This window comes from Lepidochelys kempii, chromosome 26, assembly GCF_965140265.1.
Source record: "Lepidochelys kempii isolate rLepKem1 chromosome 26, rLepKem1.hap2, whole genome shotgun sequence".
Lineage (NCBI taxonomy): Eukaryota > Metazoa > Chordata > Testudines > Cheloniidae > Lepidochelys > Lepidochelys kempii.
Window position 1 is genome coordinate 6,219,693 of NC_133281.1, and position 20,376 is coordinate 6,240,068.

Below are 20,376 nucleotides of genomic sequence, written 5' to 3' on the forward strand. Positions count from 1 at the left end.
GCCATATTTATCCTCTTGGAGCTTCAAGCAGATGCATCATGGGTGGAGGGTGCTACTAAAAGGGAAAGTTCATAGAATATCAGGGTTGGAAGGGACCTCAAGAGGTCATCTAGTCCAACCCCCTGCTCAAAGCAGGACCAATCCCCAACTAAATTATCCCAGCCAGGGCTTTGTCAAGCCTGACCTTAAAAACTTCTAAGGAAGGAGATTCCACCACCTCCCTAGGTGACGCATTCCAGTGCTTCACCACCCTCCTAGTGAAAAGGTTTTTCCTAATATCCACTGTCATCTGCCACCACTGAGAACAGTCTAGCTCCATCCTCTGTGGAACCCCCTTTCAGGTAGTTGAAAGCAGTTATCAAATCCCCCCTCATTCTTCTCTTCCGCAGACTAAACAATCCCAGTTCCCTCAGCCTCTCCTCATAAGTCATGTGTTCCAGTCCCCTAATCATTTTTGTTGCCCTCCACTGGACGTTTTCCAATTCTTTCACATCCTTCTTGTAGCGTGGGGCCCCAAACTGGACACGGTACTCCAGATGAGGCCTCACCAATGTCGAATAGAGGGGAACGATCACGTCCCTCAATCTGCTGGCAATGCCCCTACCTATACATCCCAAAATGCCATTGGCCTTCTTGGCAACAAGGGCACACTGTTGACTCATATCCAGCTTCTCGTCCACTGTAACCCCTAGGTCCTTTTCTGCAGAACTGCTGCCGAGTCATTCGGTCCCTAGTCTCTAGCGGTGCATGGGATTCTTCCGTCCTAAGTGCAGGATTGTGCACTTGTCCTTGTTGAACCTCATCAGATTTCTTTTGGCCCAATCCTCTAATTTGTCTAGGTCCCTCTGTATCCTATCCCTACCCTCCAGCGTATCTACTTCTCCTCCCAGTTTAGTGTCACCTGCAAACTTGCTGAGGGTGCAATCCACACCATCCTCCAGCTCATTAATGAAGGTATTGAACACCACTGGCCCCAGGACCGACTCTTGGGGCACTCCTCTTGATACCGACTGCCAACTAGACACGGAGCCATTGTTCGCTACCCGTTGAGCCCGACAATCTAGCCAGCTTTCTGTCCACCTTATCGTCCATTCATCCAGCCCGTACTTCTTTAACTTGCTGGCAAGAATACTGTGGGAGACCGTGTCAAAAGCTTTGCTAAAGTCAAGGAATAACATGTCCGCTGCTTTCCCCTCATCCACAGAGCCAGTTATCTCGTCATAGAAGGCAATTAGATTAGTCAAGCATGACTTGCCCTTGGTAAATCCATGCTGACTGTTCCTGATCACTTTCCTCTCCTCTAAGTGCTTCAGAATTAATTTCTTGAGGACCTGCTCCATGATTTTTCCAAGGACTGAGGTGAGGCTGACTGGCCTGTAGTTCCCCGGATCCTCCTCCTTCCCCTTTTTAAAGATGGGCACTACATTAGCCTTTTTCCAGTCTTCCGGGACCTCCCCCGATCACCATGAGTTTTCAAAGATAACGGCCAATGGCTCTGCAATCACATTTATTTTGTTCATATAAATTAGGCAGTTGCCTGCAGTAACAAGGAAGTGGATCCAAGAATGCCCTTTCCAGTCTTATGTTCCCATGTCAGGGTTTTGGGTTTTTTTATTTAAAGATACACCAACTATTTAAAATCTAGTCCATTTCACACACCTCATTAGAAGTAGTTAAGAGGCCCCACACTTGTCTCCGAGCCCTCCTGCGGAGACTGGTGATTTTACAGTCACATTTTTGTATTTTTTAAAATATTTTTTCTCTCCTGTTCCTGCTGTGTTACAGAGCCACACAACACCGTGGGAAGCTGGCTGTCTACACAAGGGGGGAAATAAAGAAACTGACCCCTACACAAGTCCTGTTCTACGCATAAAGCACACAAACTGACAGAGGAGAGAAAAATACTATTCCCCCACTCATCTTATTAATTTCTAATCACCCGAGGTGTTATTTGCAACAACACCAGCTTCAAACAACAACGTTCAGACAGATGGGAAAGTTTTAAGTGGACGGTGGCTCTTTAAATATTGTCCTGCATAGTTATGAACCCAATGACAACAATCTTGTGTTAGTGCCTGAGAATTAAAAAGGGACGGTGACTTGCTGTGAAACTAGCCTGTCTAGTTTCACTGTCCTGACCAAGTGAGTTGCAAAACATAAGGAAATAGCAGTGAGAGGAAGTAAATGAGACTGTGAACATTTTTCAGGATTAATAATCTACAGTATTCATATAAGGCAAGGGAGCGTTTAACTCTGAATTTACCTTATCAATGTCTCTTTAACACTGAGTTCCAGCTAACGCAGTGCACCGTCTCTCTTATCGTTACCACATTTGTTCTGTGCAAAGTTAGAACCGGGTTTACCTCTCACATATAACCGATCAAATTCTAAGTATTTTGTGAACCTGACCTCCTCTACAGTCCATCCAAAATGTTACTGCCACAACCATCTCTCTAGCCCATTGCTTCACCATGACACGTCCTCTGTGTGAGGCACTTGGCTGGATCAACAATGTACTGAAGAGCAAAATCACACATCTTGCTGTCAAGGTTTTATCTCACACAGCCCCTGCCTACCACTTGCACTTTCTCGCCTTTCATATTCCCTCCTGCTTTTACCAATGATACCGATCTCGGGATCCTCCTCCCACAGCTGACTCCTCACCTCCCTCCATGCTCCCCCTTATATTTGGCACCCCCCCTCCCTGAGTCTGTTGGCCAAGCCATGTCACTTGCACCATTTAAATCCCTCCTGAAGGCTCACTTCTGCTCCCTCACCTAGGCCAAGTAAGGGGAAATAAATAGAATCATTGGCACTGCCAGGCTGTGCCTAAGCCTTATGGAGTTGCTTCATCTTTGGATCACTGTCACCTTTCTCCTTCCTCACCTCCTTCCACTTATAGCCCTCACTCTACCCAAAACCATAGGTGTCATTTGACTTCTATATTTAGGGGGTCAGCTCCAGTCAGGCCAATGTGGTTGTGCATTTGGGGGGAGGAGGAATTTCGTGCCTGCCCAACGCTTGTAGGTTTTTTGGGGGGGGGCGGCAACACTCCCCTGTCCCTCCCCAAACTATGCCCGTGCCCAAAAACCTCTCTTACTTCTGCTCATCAGTGCCAGTCCACATGTAATCTAATATCAGCCACCTTTGGGTCAGCTGACAGCAGAGTTAAGGAGATCTCCTCCTACACTCGGAGACATCCCTTGCTTTTCATCTGTCCCCTTGGCTGCTTTCACCATTGGAGAGAGGCAGTGAGGGTTATTAGTCTGGGAGTCACTGTTGTAATCCTGGCTCTAACACTCATTCCCTCTGACAAGTCACAACTGCCCCGTCTCAGCTTTCCCCATCTGTAAGATAAGGGTAATAATTCAGATCTCCGGTTTTAGGCTACACTTGATGAAATCTCTCTGAAGCAATAGCACAAAATGGGTTTTTATAATGTAGACACATACACAAACACCCAACAGGTTCCAAGTTTGAGGCATTGAAAACTGCTGATGGGTCCCCAAAAGCCGTGTTTTGTAAAGCAATCTGACGGTGAAAAGCACTATGCAAAGGCTAACTACAACCTGGGTAGAAAGCTGAAGTCGCCCCACCCTGCCCCCGTCCCTCTCCTCTTGTCACAGACTGTCCGGAAGTGCTGCTAAGCAAGAGCCTTAGTCACTGTAAGTCCCACCAGCAGCACACCCAGGATGGGAGCTCTGTGCCCCAGACTGAAGGGGTAGTAGGACTATGCTATCAAAATCCATACCGCCCATAGCCATGGAGCCAGGTGCCAACAATTATGCAGGCGACAGGAATATTCATATTAGCACCAATGTTTTGTGAATTAAGAAATGTCTGAATGAATATTTAAGTATGAAACCAACAGAGTATATTGCTGAAAGTGACAGAAGAGGCAGCCAACTAGGAGATGGAGGAAAGACCCACAGGTGACCATATTAAGCTGGTTTACAGAACTGAAATGAAGCTTTGTGGTAAAAATGAAACCACCCTCCCTCCTCACTAACTGTCAGTGGACTTCAATCATGCACACAAATGACTGCCTATCAGAGAACTTGCTCCTATGAAACTGGCCACTGTACCTCCACAGTGCCCTGGATAACTTGCTGTTCATGAACTATATGGTCAGTTTTACAGGCTAAAACCAACAAATCCGTCATGAAAACAGCTTCAATAGTACTGCAACATTTATCCTTCTGTTATGTCTTTCTTACAGGTGAGCACATTTTATACCCACCTGTACTGAAATACCTATGATCAACAAGGGGTAACAGAGCAAAAAGGAAAATCCCAATTTATGAATTTAATTGTGTTTGATATATTTAGATACATGAACTACGTCGAAGGATTCAGCCGTGGAAACAGAAGCCAGGCTTGCTTTGCAGCACTGACCACTTCGCTCTGTGCATGTTTAATATTATTTATTTTTACCGGGGCTGCACTCAATATGTGCTACGTGCTGAGCAAACACATAGGGAGACAAAGGCCTTGCTCTGAAGCACTTACAGTCTAAAAAAGACAAAGTCCAGAAGCGTTGGGGCACAGGATACAAGGACCATTAGTGTTTAATATTCCCTGCTCAGACGGCGAAATACCAGCTGGTGTTACCATGATCCCGATCGCTAGGTATAACTCAAAAATAGACATAGATGTATAGTGGGTTAGTGCAGGGGACGCAGTGCGCCTTTCATATCTAACTATGTGCCCACCTGATTACGCTTCCCACTCTGCCCAAGAGTCCACGGGGTGACACAGACTATCACAAACCACAGTCACTGCAAAGCCGCTGTTCCAGGGCTCACAAGTGCCCACAATGTCACCAGCAAGACAACCGCTAATCAGAACAGCAGCCTACAGAGACCACCCATAAGGACAGACCCTCGGGCCTTACGTTATCCTGCCCTGCAAACACCAAAGGCAACTGTGCCTTTTATTGGTGATTCTTTGCATCCACCATCCCTTTATCTCATTAAGGAAATGGGGCTGGGGCATTAATAACCTTGCATCGCCCTGTGCAACCTGAAAAAGTCATCAGCGAGCCCAAGGTCACTCTTCCATCCAGCTGGTCACATGCAGATCAGATGCTGCTACTCTGAGATTGCTTTTTATAGTCAGTTTCACACAGGGTTTGCCATTATATTTAAATGTCGTATCAGCTAACAGAGTGGCTCCCACTGGGACTGGCTGCAGAGGCCCTGCATTTCGTGGGCATGGGGGAAATATTTAAATATTTAGCTGCTATGTAGATAAGTCAAGAAACACATGTATTAAAAGGGCTGGATAAATAGGAATCTGAATGAACACAAGAGATCTGCACAGAGGGAATGTATAAACCGTCATGCCCTTCCCATATTAAAGGCCCCGTGTACTCTGTGGCAGGATGGCCATGAATTCGGTGGCTTTTTGGTGCACCAGCCTGCATATTCTGCAGTAGCTTCACTCAAATTACATGGTCGCTATTTAAAATGAATTCGAGATGAAAAGGAATCAGACAATCAGTACAGTGACCCCTGTTTTTATTGGGATATTACAATTTAATTTATTTTAGGATCCTGAAGGAGGCAAGGGCCAGATGGCGCAGGAGGATGGTAACGGACCATGGGAGCCTTTCAGCTCCGAGTCACAACTTCAACTCCCGACCAGGCCAGATGTTATTGAAAGTTGTGACCATCCGATGGCTCAGGGGTGGCCTCTGTGCTATTAGTTTGGTGGGTCCCAGTCACGTTGCCAGCAGACGGGTCTACAGCGCAAAGCCCACATTGCCACTGATTGCCTCCCGCTTGGTAGTCTCAGCAGAAATGCCAGGACTGACTGGGCCGGGGGATGGAATTCCCCTCTCCCCAGGTCCACACTGAAGCACTGCTGTGGGGAAAGCTCACACTCCAGCTGCCTTTTGCTGTACTTGTATGTGGCTAGACAGAAGCCTTCAGTCTCCAGTAGCATTTGGCCCCAGCGCTGTGTTCACATGCACACACTTGTGGCTTTTTTTTAAATACCCTGACCACGTTTAAGGCAGTCATTGTCTTAAAGAGGAAAACAGCCTTGACATAACCACTCACTCTTCTGTGGCATCGCTGCTTACATACACCCAAGATATGTGCACGCTATGAACCGAATACATGGTGAGCTCGGAACGGACGGCCAGAAGATGGAATGCAGTCACTTGTCAGTGACAAAGGACTTTACAGAGCACAGCCATCAATTTGCAGCATTTCTCTAGAAAAGCAACAGAGGCTAGTGGTGTGAGCAGAGGGCTGGAGTCCAGACGCTCTCAAGTTCTAAGCGCATCACTGATACTGACTCTTTCTGTGGCCTCAGGTAATTCACTTATCCTTCAAGACTCCTCTCTGCCATGATGCCTGCAAAACCCAGCCGGTTGGTCATGGCTAGGCAGGTGACAAGCTGTGATTGTCGCTCCTCCTCGCTTTCTTTCCTTTTCCTCCCTACCTCCACCCTCAACTATAATCCATGCAACTAACACAGCTGAGCCAATTCTACATCATATTCAATTGCCGTGTAAGTTGCATCCCTATTCTCTGGCTGTTGGGGTCTTTACATTGTCGGCACAATGGGGCCTCAGTCCCATCGGAAGCCTTTGGGTGCTACCACAATATAAATATTGCTACCACCTATAAGAATATCTGTGCCTTACTTTCCTCGCCTGTCATGTTGGAATGACTCCTGGGTGGAGTTTGGAGGATTCATGTCAGAAACATACTTTGAAAATGTACAGAGTTATGACAGCATTACACATTACCCTTTCAGTAGGCTCCTCAACATGGTTTATGGATAATGCTCAAAGATGTGTGTTTAACAAGGGCTCTCTCCACCACGACCCATTGGGCTTAGTACTAGGATAGCACTTTACACCTTGAAAGCACTGCACAAGACATCAACTAATTAGCATGTAACCATTCACATCCGATGAACCCACTAAAGCAGAAAATACTCATTTGGCTCTGAAACGTGGCGTGTGAGATCTCAGACAAGGACCTGCGACAATGTTGCCATTTGCTTGAAGGTAGATCTGTTTTTAAAACAAGGTGGCTTAAATTTTTGCGCTGGATATCTTGGATTTAACAAAGTTAGATTCTGTCGCCCACAATGGAGGGGCATCATGCTTCAGAGTGCTTTAATAAAATAGCTCCAGCACAGAGACTGAAGAGGCAGCTACTCTGTAGGCACGGCAACTTCTGTCTCATCAGGACTTTTAGTGCATGGGTTATTATATACTGTATTTTGGGGTGCTGGGGTTATTGGACTCCGCAAGCTGCCATCATCATAGTGCATCATGCCAGCTCCAGACAATCATGACAAACTGCAGATTCAAGCTCCTGAATCAAAAGAACAGAACTCTATATTCAAACAACATGGAAAGGGATGAGCCCTCAAAACCAAGGATGTCCAGGGTTAAAGCTGGGATGCCGTGGTTTGATGCTCCACGCCCCTGAGGTTTAAAATATCTTACTCAATGCTGACGTTTCAGCGTTAACTTTCAGTTTCCCGGGGTAGGTGTTATGGGCTTAAATCAGACCCTGAGAGCTTTTTTATGAAAGGCTATCCAGCAAACTGAGGATCAATGAGATCTGCACCCACTTACACGACAGCTGAATTTTTCCATAGTGCATTAATAATCATCAGTAAACTATTAACAGAAATGATAGTTTTTGGAAGTTTGTCATAGTGTCTGAGGATATCCTGGGATGCCACCGCATTGTCTCCGTTGTTAGGAGTTCTCTCATTTCAGGTCTGATCCTGAGGAGTTCTGAGCACCCACAGACACGATCAAGTTGTGATTGCTCAGGACCTCGCAGGAACAGCCCTTACTGCTCTGTGCATTCTCACAGGTAGGTAGCGAGGCACATGGTTTAATTTTATATTGCAAGGGTAATCAGGTAAAAAAGGCAACATGCGCCTTCACTGGGCTGGGGCTGGATCGGGTTGAGGAAACAATTCTCCTGCCATCAGATCCTGTTGGCTCTAGATGGAACATTCCTATGGAAATTCTCTCATTACGACAGGACTTCTAGACTTACACTGAAAGGTATGGCACATGCTACGTATTTTCCCTCCCAATTAAGGTTGTCCCTAATTTTTCTCCTTCTTTACTGGAGTGAACTGCATGTGGAAGCAGGCTCTCAAGCCAAATGCCTGGGTGGTATGAAGCACAGATGAAAGATATGGCTCTTGTTATTGCAGTGGGGTAAGGCACAGGACAGTGAGCCAGGAGACCTGAGTTTTGTTCCCAGCTTTGCTACTGAATCATTATGGGCTTCGAGTAAGTCCCATAACCTCTCTCTGCCTCAGTTTCCCACCTCTACGAGACTCACGATACCTACTTTGCAAAGTGCTTTGAGATCAACAGATGACAACTATTGTAGACGTGTTCCGTACTCGTCATAAATCCAATACCATTATTTCTCCACATACACATGTCACTGTACAGGGGAAAGATGTTTTGACAGCCACAAACACTTAAAAAAACCCCAAGGATTCTAGCATGAGCCATTTAAAAAAAAAACTTGGTGAAATAATGAAGCCGACTAAGTGGGTCTCACTTCGGTGGGTATGTTGCTGAAAACAGGTAGCAGAGGGGAGACTCAGCTGAGATTTTAGAGAAGTCTCTAGCTCACCCCGGCTTCCCAGGGCTGCAGAATCCTGCTTATAGAGTAAGCTGCCATTGCTTTCTGTCACCTCTTAGGAAATGTGGTTGTGGGGGATTCCTGAAAAGAATAGGTGAGGGTAGATAGATAGGAATAACTAAAAGAAAATACAAATAATAGTCGCCCTACCTCTGGGGGAAAAATGTACCAGTGAAACTCCTTTTAGGATGACATTTTAGCCTCAGAAAAAAAATCCAGACTTTAGAAGATTCTCTGAATTATAAATAATGTTGCCACTTCATTTCTATGCTGTAGCCTCCCGTCAGCTTCCCATAATTAAAGGATGGGGATTGAGAGACACTACCACGGAAGATAAAAGCACCATCAGAATTCCCACCACTGCCGGATTCATTAGCTAGTCAACCTAGCTGACAAGTCTGTTACTTGAAAATTGCAGACTTCTCTCCCTCTCTGGTTGTGACATGGGGACTGCAACAGATATCCGTTAGCGCCAGGGCTCTGCACGCCTGGAGTTAAAGCGCTAATAGGAGGGGAGGAGACTGTGCTGGCCTGTATGCATACAGGTGCACATCAGCTGGGCGGTGTCTTGATGGCTGGAAGGAATCGTGTGTGCAGAGCGGATCCGCTGCAAGGGGAAAAGGGATGTTCACAGGACACACGGGAAGAAGCAAGCGGTTATCTCGAAGCTCAAGACAGCAGACGAGTAGTAGAGAGGGCCAAAGTCTGTTCCCTCTGTCGATCTCTCAGCAAGTTATAACCATTCAGATGATCATCAGCACCAAGGCCAGCTAGCAATCTGCCTTCTCCCTCCTAAATGCCTCCTCTTTCTCCGTCTCCCCTTCCCATGTCCATGCAGACGCTTATACCTTCTCGGAGACAGTACAGGCTACTAGATGAAGCGTGAGACAGGGGAAAACAAGACACCTTGGTTCTATTCCTAGCTCTTCCACTGACTTGCTGAGTGGCCTTTGGCAAGTCACAGCTCTTCTCTGCCTATTTCTCCTGTCGCAGGCAGGTTGTGGGGATTAACATTGGTTCAGTGCTTTGAAAATGCAAAGTGCTGTGTAAGTGCTAAGTATTGTCATTATCTTCTACAACAAACGACCTCCTCCTCTTTATTCAAATCCCTCCTTAAAACACACTCCCTCCTGAAAAGCATTTTAGTGATGAACCTTCAGAGTGATCTGCAGCACTCTCACACTGCATCCTCAAGCTGCACAGCATGTGTATCTCAATGCTACTGTCTGTGTCTGATGCAGATTGTAAGAGATCTGGGGAGAGGGGGCCCAATTCTGCTCTCAGTGTAAATTCAGAGTCACCCGACGGAGGTCAGTGGCGAGATCCAGGATTGACACCAGTGATAGCTGAGATCCGAACCTGGTGGGATGTTTTTATGTTTGCACAGCATCGAGCATGCTGATGGCCTGCAATAAAAAAAGAACGATCCTCACTGATCCTCAATGGGCAATCTGAAGGCGTTGGGGAAAGGAAAGGGGAATGAGGAAGAAAAGAAGGTTACAAGGGAAAGGAAGGACAGGAATCAGGAGGAGAGAAAACAGTAACTAAGCATGGAAAGGAGAAGGACAAACCTGGGAGTAAGAAAAAAACGGGAAGGAAGTTGAAAGACCGAGGGAGGGATGGCTCAGAGCTAGGCCAAAGCACTTGGGCTATGTTCAGGAATGCCTGTCATTCCACACTCTGTGCCCACACGTCCGTTGTGGGCCCATCCACCCACCAGGAATGGGAAATTAAAACCATCCCTTCCGACTACAGCAAAATGCAACAGAAAAATAAGACGACAGTTCAAACTGGAGAGAGCTGAGGATTAAGGCTAAGAGCCCCGAGATGAGGGAGGATGCACCGGGGGGCGAGGCAGCCATGTGGCTTGCTTTGTGTATGAAATCCTCATTAGAGGCCTGTAAGGACATGAAAGCGGCTTTTCCTGTTTCCGGTCCCCAGCACCCCCAGGGGACCCTTACGGCTGGTTATCTGCTTTCACTGTCAGAGAAGGAAGTGCAGATTGAGGCTGTACACTAACGGCAGGGTTTTATGTGGTCACAGGGGAAAAAGGAGATCACACAGCATGTGTGCAGGCAAGCTCGGGAGGCAGAGATGAAGCAGTGCAGCTGCTATTTGCGGGGACTCAGGCCAGCTGATCAGGAGAGGCATGGGCTTTGCTCTGATGGCGCAATTCCTCCAGACGGTGGACCCCTGCGCTAAGGATAGGCCGCAGGGATTTTAGACGCTCACTCCCGTTTTTTCAGCCCTTATGGAAACCGGTCAAGGGACTCACTTGCATGCCGATGTAATTTAGTTTATACATCAATCTGCAGTGGGAGGCATTCCACTTATGGGAATTTGAGTTCTTCTGACATTAAGACCAAGCACAAACTGGCCACACATGGAGGTAGCATCACCTGCACCCCCTTTGCCAAAGCACCTTAGGCGTGGCCTGCCTTACTCCCTGATATTCTAGTTCTGGCCCCTCCCTACACGGCTCTGGGAATGCACCTCCCTCCTACCTGGCAGCCCCCCTGCTATTCCAGCCCAGGGGCCCACACAGCCCAATCCTGACCTGCAGCCTTTTCTATTACTCTAGTCCTGCCCTCATCCCTAGCTCTGCCAATTCACCGCAGTCCTGGGACCAGTACAGATTCTAACAGCCCTTTAGTCCTGAACTGCAGCTTTTCTCGAGTCTCAGGGCAGAGAGCCGACTGTGCCAAGCTCCTTCATATTCTGGCCACCATATAACTCATGCAAGACTAGTAAGCGCATGCCCCAGCAACTGTTTTGGAGGAGAGTTCACCGGGATCCCCTCATTCTACTCAGTATTTGGGTGACGTTCTTTTCCCTGCCAAGGAAGGCTGGATGCAGCTCCCTTTGACCATTTGAAAACACTTTTTCTATCATCTGGGAAACAAACTGCACAGCAATAGAAGCTGTTTATAGCCACTGCTGGTATGGGATCTCTGGATCCCTTCACACCAGTGTGGTACAAACCACATGGCTGACCCATTCACTATGACAGCAGAATCCTGATTCTCCAAACCACCTGGGTAACAGCAATTATTATTGTTATTTACTTGCAGTTGCATCTACAACATGAGGGGCACCTGTCAGACATACAGGAAAGGGAAGGCCGCTGCCCCAAAGAGCCCACAGTCTAAGACAAACAGACAAGTAGACTGATGTCAGGGATAGGGAATATTTGTGCTAAGATAAGGGCGAGTTTGACAGATTGGGAATTTAGGCTCTGAGGGAAGCCCTCATTAAGCTTGGGCTACACGCAGGTAGCTTGACAAACAGGGTGGTTCAAATCATCAGTCTGTTAAATCAAGATCCCCTTGCAATTAACGTCAGATCGGAACCCACAGCTCCAAACGCGAAAGACATTAAAGTCAATGAATCTTCAAACCGCATGGCTTATTTAAACTGTTTCCTGCCCTAAATACTGACACATAGGATGTAATATCAACATGAAAGTACACAGTCCATCAGCAACCCCAAGTCCAGCCAACGCACTTCAGCCCTCACCCAAGGGACAAGAGGAGCCCAGCCAGGCTGACGAACTGGAAGCTACAGAGTGCAGTAAAAAGCATCTGTTTTTTCACTGAGCTGATCTGGTGTGAATTTACACAAGCAGCTCCCAAGTGAAGCCCTGACCTCTCCAGCCATCCGATCTCTTTGCCCAACCCACACCTTAAACCATGTCATATTCTAGCTAGAGCTTTGCTAACTCAGTGAAATTAAATGAGTGATTTCCAGCTATGAGTTTGTTACAGTTTCAAAAGGAAGAGAAGACTGCATGATCCCAACTTTGCCATAAGCAGGGAGATCTGGATGATAGAATCACCCCTTGAGATGGTTACTCTTAATGTAGCTGATAGAAACCTCATATCGCTGGACTACAGAATGGAGATTTTATGACACATGTGCCTCTGATTACAATATATTACCGTTAATATAATGCCTTCTTTCTACTTATCTGTGTCTTTGGCTAATAAACTATAGAAGACCACCAGTGAAGAAGTAATAAAGCACAGCTGTTGAATCAAAGCCTGTTTCTAGGTCAAAGCGAGTTTGGGAGAGGCCGGGGAGAATGGGCTCTACCAGGGGAAACAATACTGAACTGAAACGAGAAGAGGATCCTCCAGGCAGCTTTAATTAATCTTTAGTTTTATCCCAGAAATGTTACTGGAGTTCTCAGCAAGCAGGCCAAGAAGAGGATGCAAGTCTGCATTTCCATAGTGCATCTCATTATTAGCCAAATGAACTCCCAAGGCTCTTTATCTTACATATGCACGTACTTGCACTTGTGCATACTTAGAGATAGGGAGAGGAGACGAGTCATTCCTGGTCACCCCTGAAATGCAGCCGCCACAGTCATGAAACAGGAGCCGTTTTAGAATGCACTGTAACAGTGCTCAACGGACAAGGGCAGGAAATGAAAAATGTCACATCCAAGTACCAGGGAAACTGAAGGAGACAAAAAAAATCACCAGAGCTGGAATATGTAGTCAGGACACTGGGGTAAACCACCGTCAATCCTACAAAAGTGCTTTAATGCCAAGTGGTCAGGAATTGCGTTTTACATCTCATCACCACACAGAGCTCAGCACCACGACCCTGGGGGCGAAAGGAAGAACGTCAGCTGAATCACCAACACTGTTTTCAGTGCGATTCTGGGATTTCTCTAGACCTCTTGCACCCAAATAAGGACTTGGCCTGAATCTACTTAGCCTGAAAGATGGCTACCCCAGAACTCAAGATGGGATGGAAGGGATCTTCCTTGTGTGCATACATGATTATTTATGATTTGCAGTACTGGAGCGCCTAGGAGCCCCAGCCCCAGATCGGAACCCCACTGTGCTGGGGGCTGTGCACAGATATAAAAAAGACAGTCCCATGGAAACCCCACCTGGCTAGTTTACGCTAAGATCTATTTCTTGACAATTAAATGAGATGGTTTTAATAGAATGCCAGAACACAAAGTTGCTGTATCTTTCATGCTGAGGACTATCTACCTAATAAGCAACACAATTCCACCATAGAAGGTTTGTTTTTTTTTAATAATCAAGGATATTTGGTTATAGTGTAAACCACAAAAGCAAAACTCAAGTCACCATGTCCCCCCACAATAAAAATCCAGGGCAACTCTATGCACTGAGTGGTATATGTTGGTTTACCCTCAGACTTGGGATTAAACAACAACAAGCAAAAAAACAACCACCACCAAAACCCCAGATGTCAAATGTAAACTAAAATTGTTATTCAGCAATTTGCATCACTTACTGTCTTATTAAAGTCAAATGATTTTCCTTTCTCTCTCTCTCTCTCTCTCTTTCCGTTCTTGTAACAAAATAAAGAATCGAGGGACTTCTGAAGACATTTTGCTGCACTAAATGAAATTCTCCTTTTAACTTTTAGGGATATAGTCTCACTTACAACTCCTGCCAGCGCTGGTGGGACTTGCACAGAAATGAACATTTAAGAGTTCCATGGATGACAAGATCCCTACAGAGACGATGCATCAGTGGGTTATGACACACTGTAAGACACATGGTAACTTCTTGCCGTTAGCAAAGTGTGGCGGGAATGCCGTGATCCTGCAACAGGGGCAGTGGTATTCTCAGTGTAAAGGCACCAAAATGTCAAGTAAACGTGACTGCAGACTAGTGCTTTCAGCATCTCATCTTGGACTGACTGAAGCCAATGGAAGTTCTGGCATTGACTTTAGTGGGTACAGGATCAGGTCTGAGAAAAGCAAACAACTCCTAGGGAGCCCAGCTTTTTCATGTAAGCTCTACAGCTCATGGAAAGAAACCACACCAAATTCAACCCCCACGCCTGGCAGCAGAGGGTCAGGTGACTCATGGTCTGATCCTCCTGGGATCCTTCCCCCCCCTACAAAGGAATCTGTCTACAGAAAATAAGTCAGTGGGTGGCTTCTATGCCAATGAATTCATTATTAGACCTCTGCCTCCATGGTGAGCACCAAACACTGACTCAATGCCAAAATCCCCATGGAAATCCACCTGCCCTGCTAAGGCTCGATGGGATGCTTTCGCAGAGCTTCACAGATTCAGTTCCCTCAAGGCTTTTATCTGTCTGTGATACGTCATGCCATCAATATTTATTTGTAAGGTCTTTACTTCCTAGCTTCTTCTTGAATAAAGTTCAGGGACACTGGCGGGTCAAACCTGGCCCAAAATTTATGTTTTGAAAAAATGCCTTTCACTAAAATTAAGAGGAACAAAATATTTCTGAAAATTCCCTTTTTTACATTTACAAAGGAAACGTTCACCTCTAGCAACTGCAGCCCCAAACCAGCAGCAATGCATTAGACTGTATTATATTCGAGGGGCAGCCGTGTCAGTCTGGATCTGTGAAAGCGGCAAAGAGTCCTGTGGCACCTTACGGACTAACAGACGTATTGGCGCATAAACTTTTGTGGGTGAATACCCACTTCTTCAGATGCATGCTTCTTTAGACTGCATTGCAACTTCCTAAGGACCAGAGACTGAAATGGATTAGAAATCAAATGACACTGACTTGTCCATTGTCCTCCTTCAAGCCCAGAAAAATGTAGCAAGTAACCGACAGCATAGGTGGAGACAGGCTGGATGTTTTAAGTGCTTTCAAGTTTTTCATAACTTCAGGTGTTCTGTGAAACACAGTTAAGTGCATTTGGCAGATTGAAGTACAAAGTCAGGAACAAAGAGATTTGGGCTCTTTTTCCAGCTGTGCCACAGGCTAACAGCCTGGACCTGGTCAAATCATTTAACCTCCCTGTGCCTCAGTTTTCTCACTGTAAAATAGGGATGATACCTTCTTGTATGGAGGCTGTGACAGATTATTTGATTTTGGAAGGACTATGATTTTAAACCCGACACTGTCCCTTTAAATGATGCACGTCTCTCAGGGACATGGCTACTGAGAGCACGTGATTCTGCTGATTGGCGCATAAACTTTTGTGGGTGAATACCCACTTCTTCAGATGCATGCTTCTTTAGACTGCATTGCAACTTCCTAAGGACCAGAGACTGAAATGGATTAGAAATCAAATGACACTGACTTGTCCATTGTCCTCCTTCAAGCCCAGAAAAATGTAGCAAGTAACCGACAGCATAGGTGGAGACAGGCTGGATGTTTTAAGTGCTTTCAAGTTTTTCATAACTTCAGGTGTTCTGTGAAACACAGTTAAGTGCAGTTAAGTTCTCAGGAAAATGCTGCTACTCACTTTTTCAAGGGCTCTATCACCGTCTTTTGGATCTGGTTCACCTATTGGAAGAAAAGAGAGTGACAAACAAATGTTGTTGAAGAAGCCGCTTTGAACTAAGTTATACATTTGTGCAGCGTCTTCCACACCAGGGCTCAGGCCTCGAGGTGCTACCAGAGTACAAATGAACAACAACGTCATCATCTTCATCAAATCCTCACCCCACAACCTCCTGTGCTCTGGTCCTGTGCTCCCAAACCAGCAAAGATGGGAAGTGCTGTGAGGGCAGCACTCTGGGTCCACAGTGGAGTGGGCATGAAAGAAAGCACCTCATGTTACGCTGTAGAACTCTCTCTAGTCAGTTTAAGGCAGGGATCTCAAACTCAAATGATCACGAGGGCCACATGAGGACGAGTACGTTGGCCCGAGGGCTGCATCACTGACCCCCTTCCCGCTGCCCCCACTCCACCCCTTCCATGAGGCCCCGCCCCTGTCCCGCCTCGTCCCACCCCAACTCCGCCCCCTCCCTGCCCCAATTCCAACCCCTTCCCCAAATCCTCACCCCTGCCCCACCTCTTCTCCGCCTCCTCCCCTGAGCGCACAACTCCCCGCTCCTCCCCCCTCCCTCCTGGAAAGCGCTAAGTGCCGCCAAACAGCTGTTTGGCCACAGGAAGCGCCTGGAGGTAGGCAGAGGAGCAGGGACGCGGTGCGCTGGGTGGGAGGTGGGGCGGTGGGGAAGGGGAGCGTGGTGGCCCCAGGAAATACTTGCGGGGGAGCTTGGTGGGCTGCAGCAAATAACTCCACGGGCTGCTGTGTGTTTGAGACCCTGGTTGAAGGACTAGCCCTGATTGACTCCAGGTGGAGGCACATGTATCTCCTCTCATCTGAAGTGTCCCAGGATATGATAAATTAATCTGGGGGCCCTGCTAGGGTGAGAGAAGAAATGGAAGGGGTAGAGGAGAGTTCACCTATATGGAGCAGACACACACACAGAGAGCACAAGTTCCCATCCCCGCCTCCTCCCCACTTCAGTAAAACCCACACTCACCTTCTCTTGGTTGAAAGAGTCCATTCTCTTCATGGCAGTGTCCAGGGCTGTTACCATCGCTAGGAAATTGGGGTCTTGCTCACAGAGCGGGTTGGACAACAGGTCTGAAGAGATTTTCACGGCTGATTTCGACATGGCTGCAGTACGATGAGACCCAAGAGCATGCAAAAGAAGAAGAGAAGGTCTGTCAGTGACACAGAGTTGCATAACAGGACAGGCACTTGCAAAATAATCCAGCTTTGCTGGAATTAATTCATTATCGCAGTTCTACAAAATACGGTCTGGGACACAAACCTAAATCTTCAGCCATTAAGGCAGTGAGTTCGGCACCTAAACTTTCCAGGGACACAAGTTGGAGGCTAAGAGAGAAGATAAAGAGAGAGGTACTGATTTTTTCATGTAAACACAGAGAGAATAGTTTTTATACAGCTTAAGTGTGGACCATTTAAATGCAAGATGTGATGCTGCCAGAAATAATACCAGACTAACAAAAGCATAACTTTCTTTTAAAAGTAATGTACATGGCTTTTTTGACTTTTTTTTATACGTCTGCCTTTTTTTAAACAGACTATAAAGCATTGCTCTGTCTCATCGTAGCTCCTCCACAATGAGAAAAAGTACAGTCCATTAAGTCTTCCAAAAAAGCTTTACAAAGATACGTACTTTAAGTGGATTTAGTGCTGGGGGAAAGGGGCCAGACTGACAGGGTTGGAGAAGGAAGATCTTTATTCGCCTGCAAAACAGGTACAGCGTGAGCAGTAGTAGTGCAAGCTTGTCACCAATGAGCCTGAGTTTTCTTCCAGAGGGAACCATTTCCACCCCTCCACAGGCAAAGACCTCTCTGCTGAGACTGCCAACAAGAGGGCCAGCTGCTTTGGCAGTTGTGAACTGGCCACTTGGCCACTGGAGAGTCACAGAATTTAAGGCTAGAAGGGACCCCCGGGACCACCACTGAATTCAGATGCAAATTTCATTTAATCAAGCCCCTTTTGCTCTCTTTCAGATTTACAAGCATCTCTTCTTTTCTATCCGATCAACTGGCCTCATTTTTCAACGAAGAAAATTCAGGACAAAGACCCTGCAGTGGGTCATCCCCACACACACCACTGTAGAAGGATAAGATGCGAGACCAATGAAGAGTTTGTATGGCAATAGGCTGAACGACATTCAGAGTAAAATAACTGGAATATAACGTAGGAAGATGAATAAAACGGAAGAGCCAATATGTAAGTAAAAATAGTGTAGCTATCCAGAAATCTCTGTCTCTTTTCCCAGTAATGTTGCTGTAAGTTATTTCAGTTAAGGATCTGAAGGCCGGAGTCTTTTGTACAGTAGCTCAGAGGAGCTTTTTCAAGACTATCGCTGTACAAACTTTTAATGTCTGAATTAAAGTCATCCTCAATAATGGGGCTTAAGATCACAATTTCAAGAGATTAAATGCTCTGATTTAAAGGTTATACACAATTATACAGAAAGCTCAGAATTCAGCTCAGTCCAGAGTGAGACACTCACTATGGAATAACAAAGCTACTGTGTCTGACTATATTCAAACATTAAGGGTTTAAACATTTAAACCTTTAGGCAGATGGGACAGAAACCTCATGTGAGACCACATCTGAGGAAGAATTTGTACCAAAATAGGACTGGGCTAAAAACCGTAGAACTCTTTAGGGGGAAGAGAAATTACTATGTGCCCCCAAAATGCAGGCTGCTGGGACTTAATACAATTAGGATAGTGAGTGATGGCAGGCAATGGTCAGACAGATTCTCAGAGGCTGGGAATCAAGATTCCTGGGTTCTAGTCCCTACTCTGCCATTGATTTGCTGTGTGACTTTGCGCAAGTCATTTCTCTCCTCTCTGTGCCACCGTGTCTCCATCTGTACAACAGGGGGAAGGAGGAGGCTTGGAGGAGGAATTGGTTAAATGTTTGCACAGTACTTTGCAAATATAAAGTGCTGAGTATTATTAATATTAGAAAAAGTGACCTTCGGTTATCGCTGGTTATTCAAAGCAAGATAAAGCTACCATTTTATAATTAAGGGAACAAGTGATGGAAATGCTGAGTGACCCTTAACCACAGCACAGCAAGTGTTGCAAATAATTCTTATTGAGGTTTGGATCACCTTTCCCAGCCATGTTGCTAAAGCTGGCAAGGCAGCATCCAAGTCTCCCAGGAAAACTTATGCACCTGAGAAAGCGTCCGCTTATTTCAGAGTGCGTATCTATTGTTGGCAGAACATGGAGGCTCGATCCAGGGATGATTAGATCAAACGTGCTAGCGAATGTTTACAGTCCGACTGAACGATCAACCCCCTCGACGCTCAGAAACAATGGAAGAAATAAGACACGAGGAAGAATAGCAGCAGAGCTGATGCACTGCCAGACTTCTGCTGGACATGGAAACTACACATTAGCTAACTACAGTTATCTCTTCATCTCTCTGTTACTCAGATATTGCAGGGCGAGGGAAGCCTCCAGAGGTCCCGAATGCCTGTTCACGCATTTGTCCTCCGTCCTCTGTGGTCTGGGACACTCTCTATTCACTGGCACCCAGTTTAAAATTCTCCCCTTATTCAGGATTTCATGCCTTTAAATGAGAAATCAGCTCATACCGGATCTGGCCAGGGCCTGGGCTAATTTACAACTCTGCCATGAAGCAGAACGGAAAAGGAGAGTCCTCCCACAGCTCCTCTGGGGCTTGAAATGCTCCATATAAAAACACCCACTGAAAGGGAAGGGAGGGGAATCCTTTACAAGGAAAAACTTGCCAGAGGAGCCCTGATAATGAACAATGTCCCAGGGAGAGAAGCTTTCACCTTGGAAGGAGTTTTTTCTTGCAGCATTTGTTGTTCATGTCTATGATGGTGCTGTGTATGTAGCTATGTATCCCCCTGCCCTCCTGCTGGCAGGCAGCAAAATGTGGGTTCTTTTCAGCATACCTCTCTCTTCATAAATCAAGTCACCATGAGGTGCTTGTGGAGATTGGACCAGCCCTCACCTGCCTATTCATGTAATTTGCCTTGGCTCCAACGCCCAGTGGGCCAATAAAAATAGAGACTGCTCCAAACTCTGTGCTGCAAAAAAGCCATCTCTGTTTAAAACAGCTCTTTTCTGCATGTTCCAGAAGGCTGCTCAGCTCGCTTCAGTAACTGGAAATCACTAATCTCCACTTCCCCCAGTGTCTCTTCCTTCAGATTGTCTAGTCTTTTCATCTTACCCATGTTTGTTAAAACCCTGTATTGTGTGATGCGGTCAGATTGGGTTCCTATTGGAGAAACTGCTAAGTGAGTAGGCAGGACCCCATGTGCAGGAGGGACGCACACCTGCACAGCAGATGTCACTCTCTGAACTTGCAGAAGCAAACAGCTGGGGCAGTGACATGAAGAGACTACTTGTTTATTGCTTCCTACGTAGCCCACTGCAGCCAAACCAAGCCAACTATAAGGCAGAACTTGCAGGGTTACTCTTACTCTTACAGGTG

The 20,376-nt window shown here is 46.3% G+C and overlaps 2 protein-coding genes across 7 annotated transcripts in view; one reads left to right on the forward strand and one right to left on the reverse strand.

The window, feature by feature from the left end:
• The window catches only part of CCAR2 (cell cycle and apoptosis regulator 2), a 32,262-nt gene extending 14,166 nt beyond the window's left edge, over positions 1-18,096 (forward strand). Inside the window, exons 22-23 of one of the 5 annotated variants that reach the window (XR_012156294.1) lie at positions 1,786-5,711; positions 17,898-18,096. The gene's annotated coding sequence lies outside the window, so the exon portion shown is untranslated. Of the gene's footprint in view, positions 1-1,785; positions 5,712-14,054; positions 14,190-17,897 lie in introns of all 5 variants that reach the window. The other 4 variants (XR_012156297.1, XR_012156295.1, XR_012156296.1 and 1 more) reach the window with 4 other exon arrangements.
• BIN3 (bridging integrator 3) overlaps positions 1-20,376 on the reverse strand; it is a 55,272-nt gene that overhangs the window by 5,925 nt on the left and 28,971 nt on the right. The window contains exons 2-4 of one of the 2 annotated variants that reach the window (XM_073325117.1): positions 17,189-17,253; positions 16,895-17,031; positions 15,868-15,908 (exon numbers count right to left, since the gene is read on the reverse strand). In XM_073325117.1, coding sequence (XP_073181218.1) covers positions 15,868-15,908; positions 16,895-17,031; positions 17,189-17,204 — 194 coding nt within the window. In that variant the 5' untranslated portion in view covers positions 17,205-17,253. The remainder of the gene's footprint in view (positions 1-15,867; positions 15,909-16,894; positions 17,032-17,188; positions 17,254-20,376) is intronic. The other variant, XM_073325115.1, reaches the window with a different exon arrangement.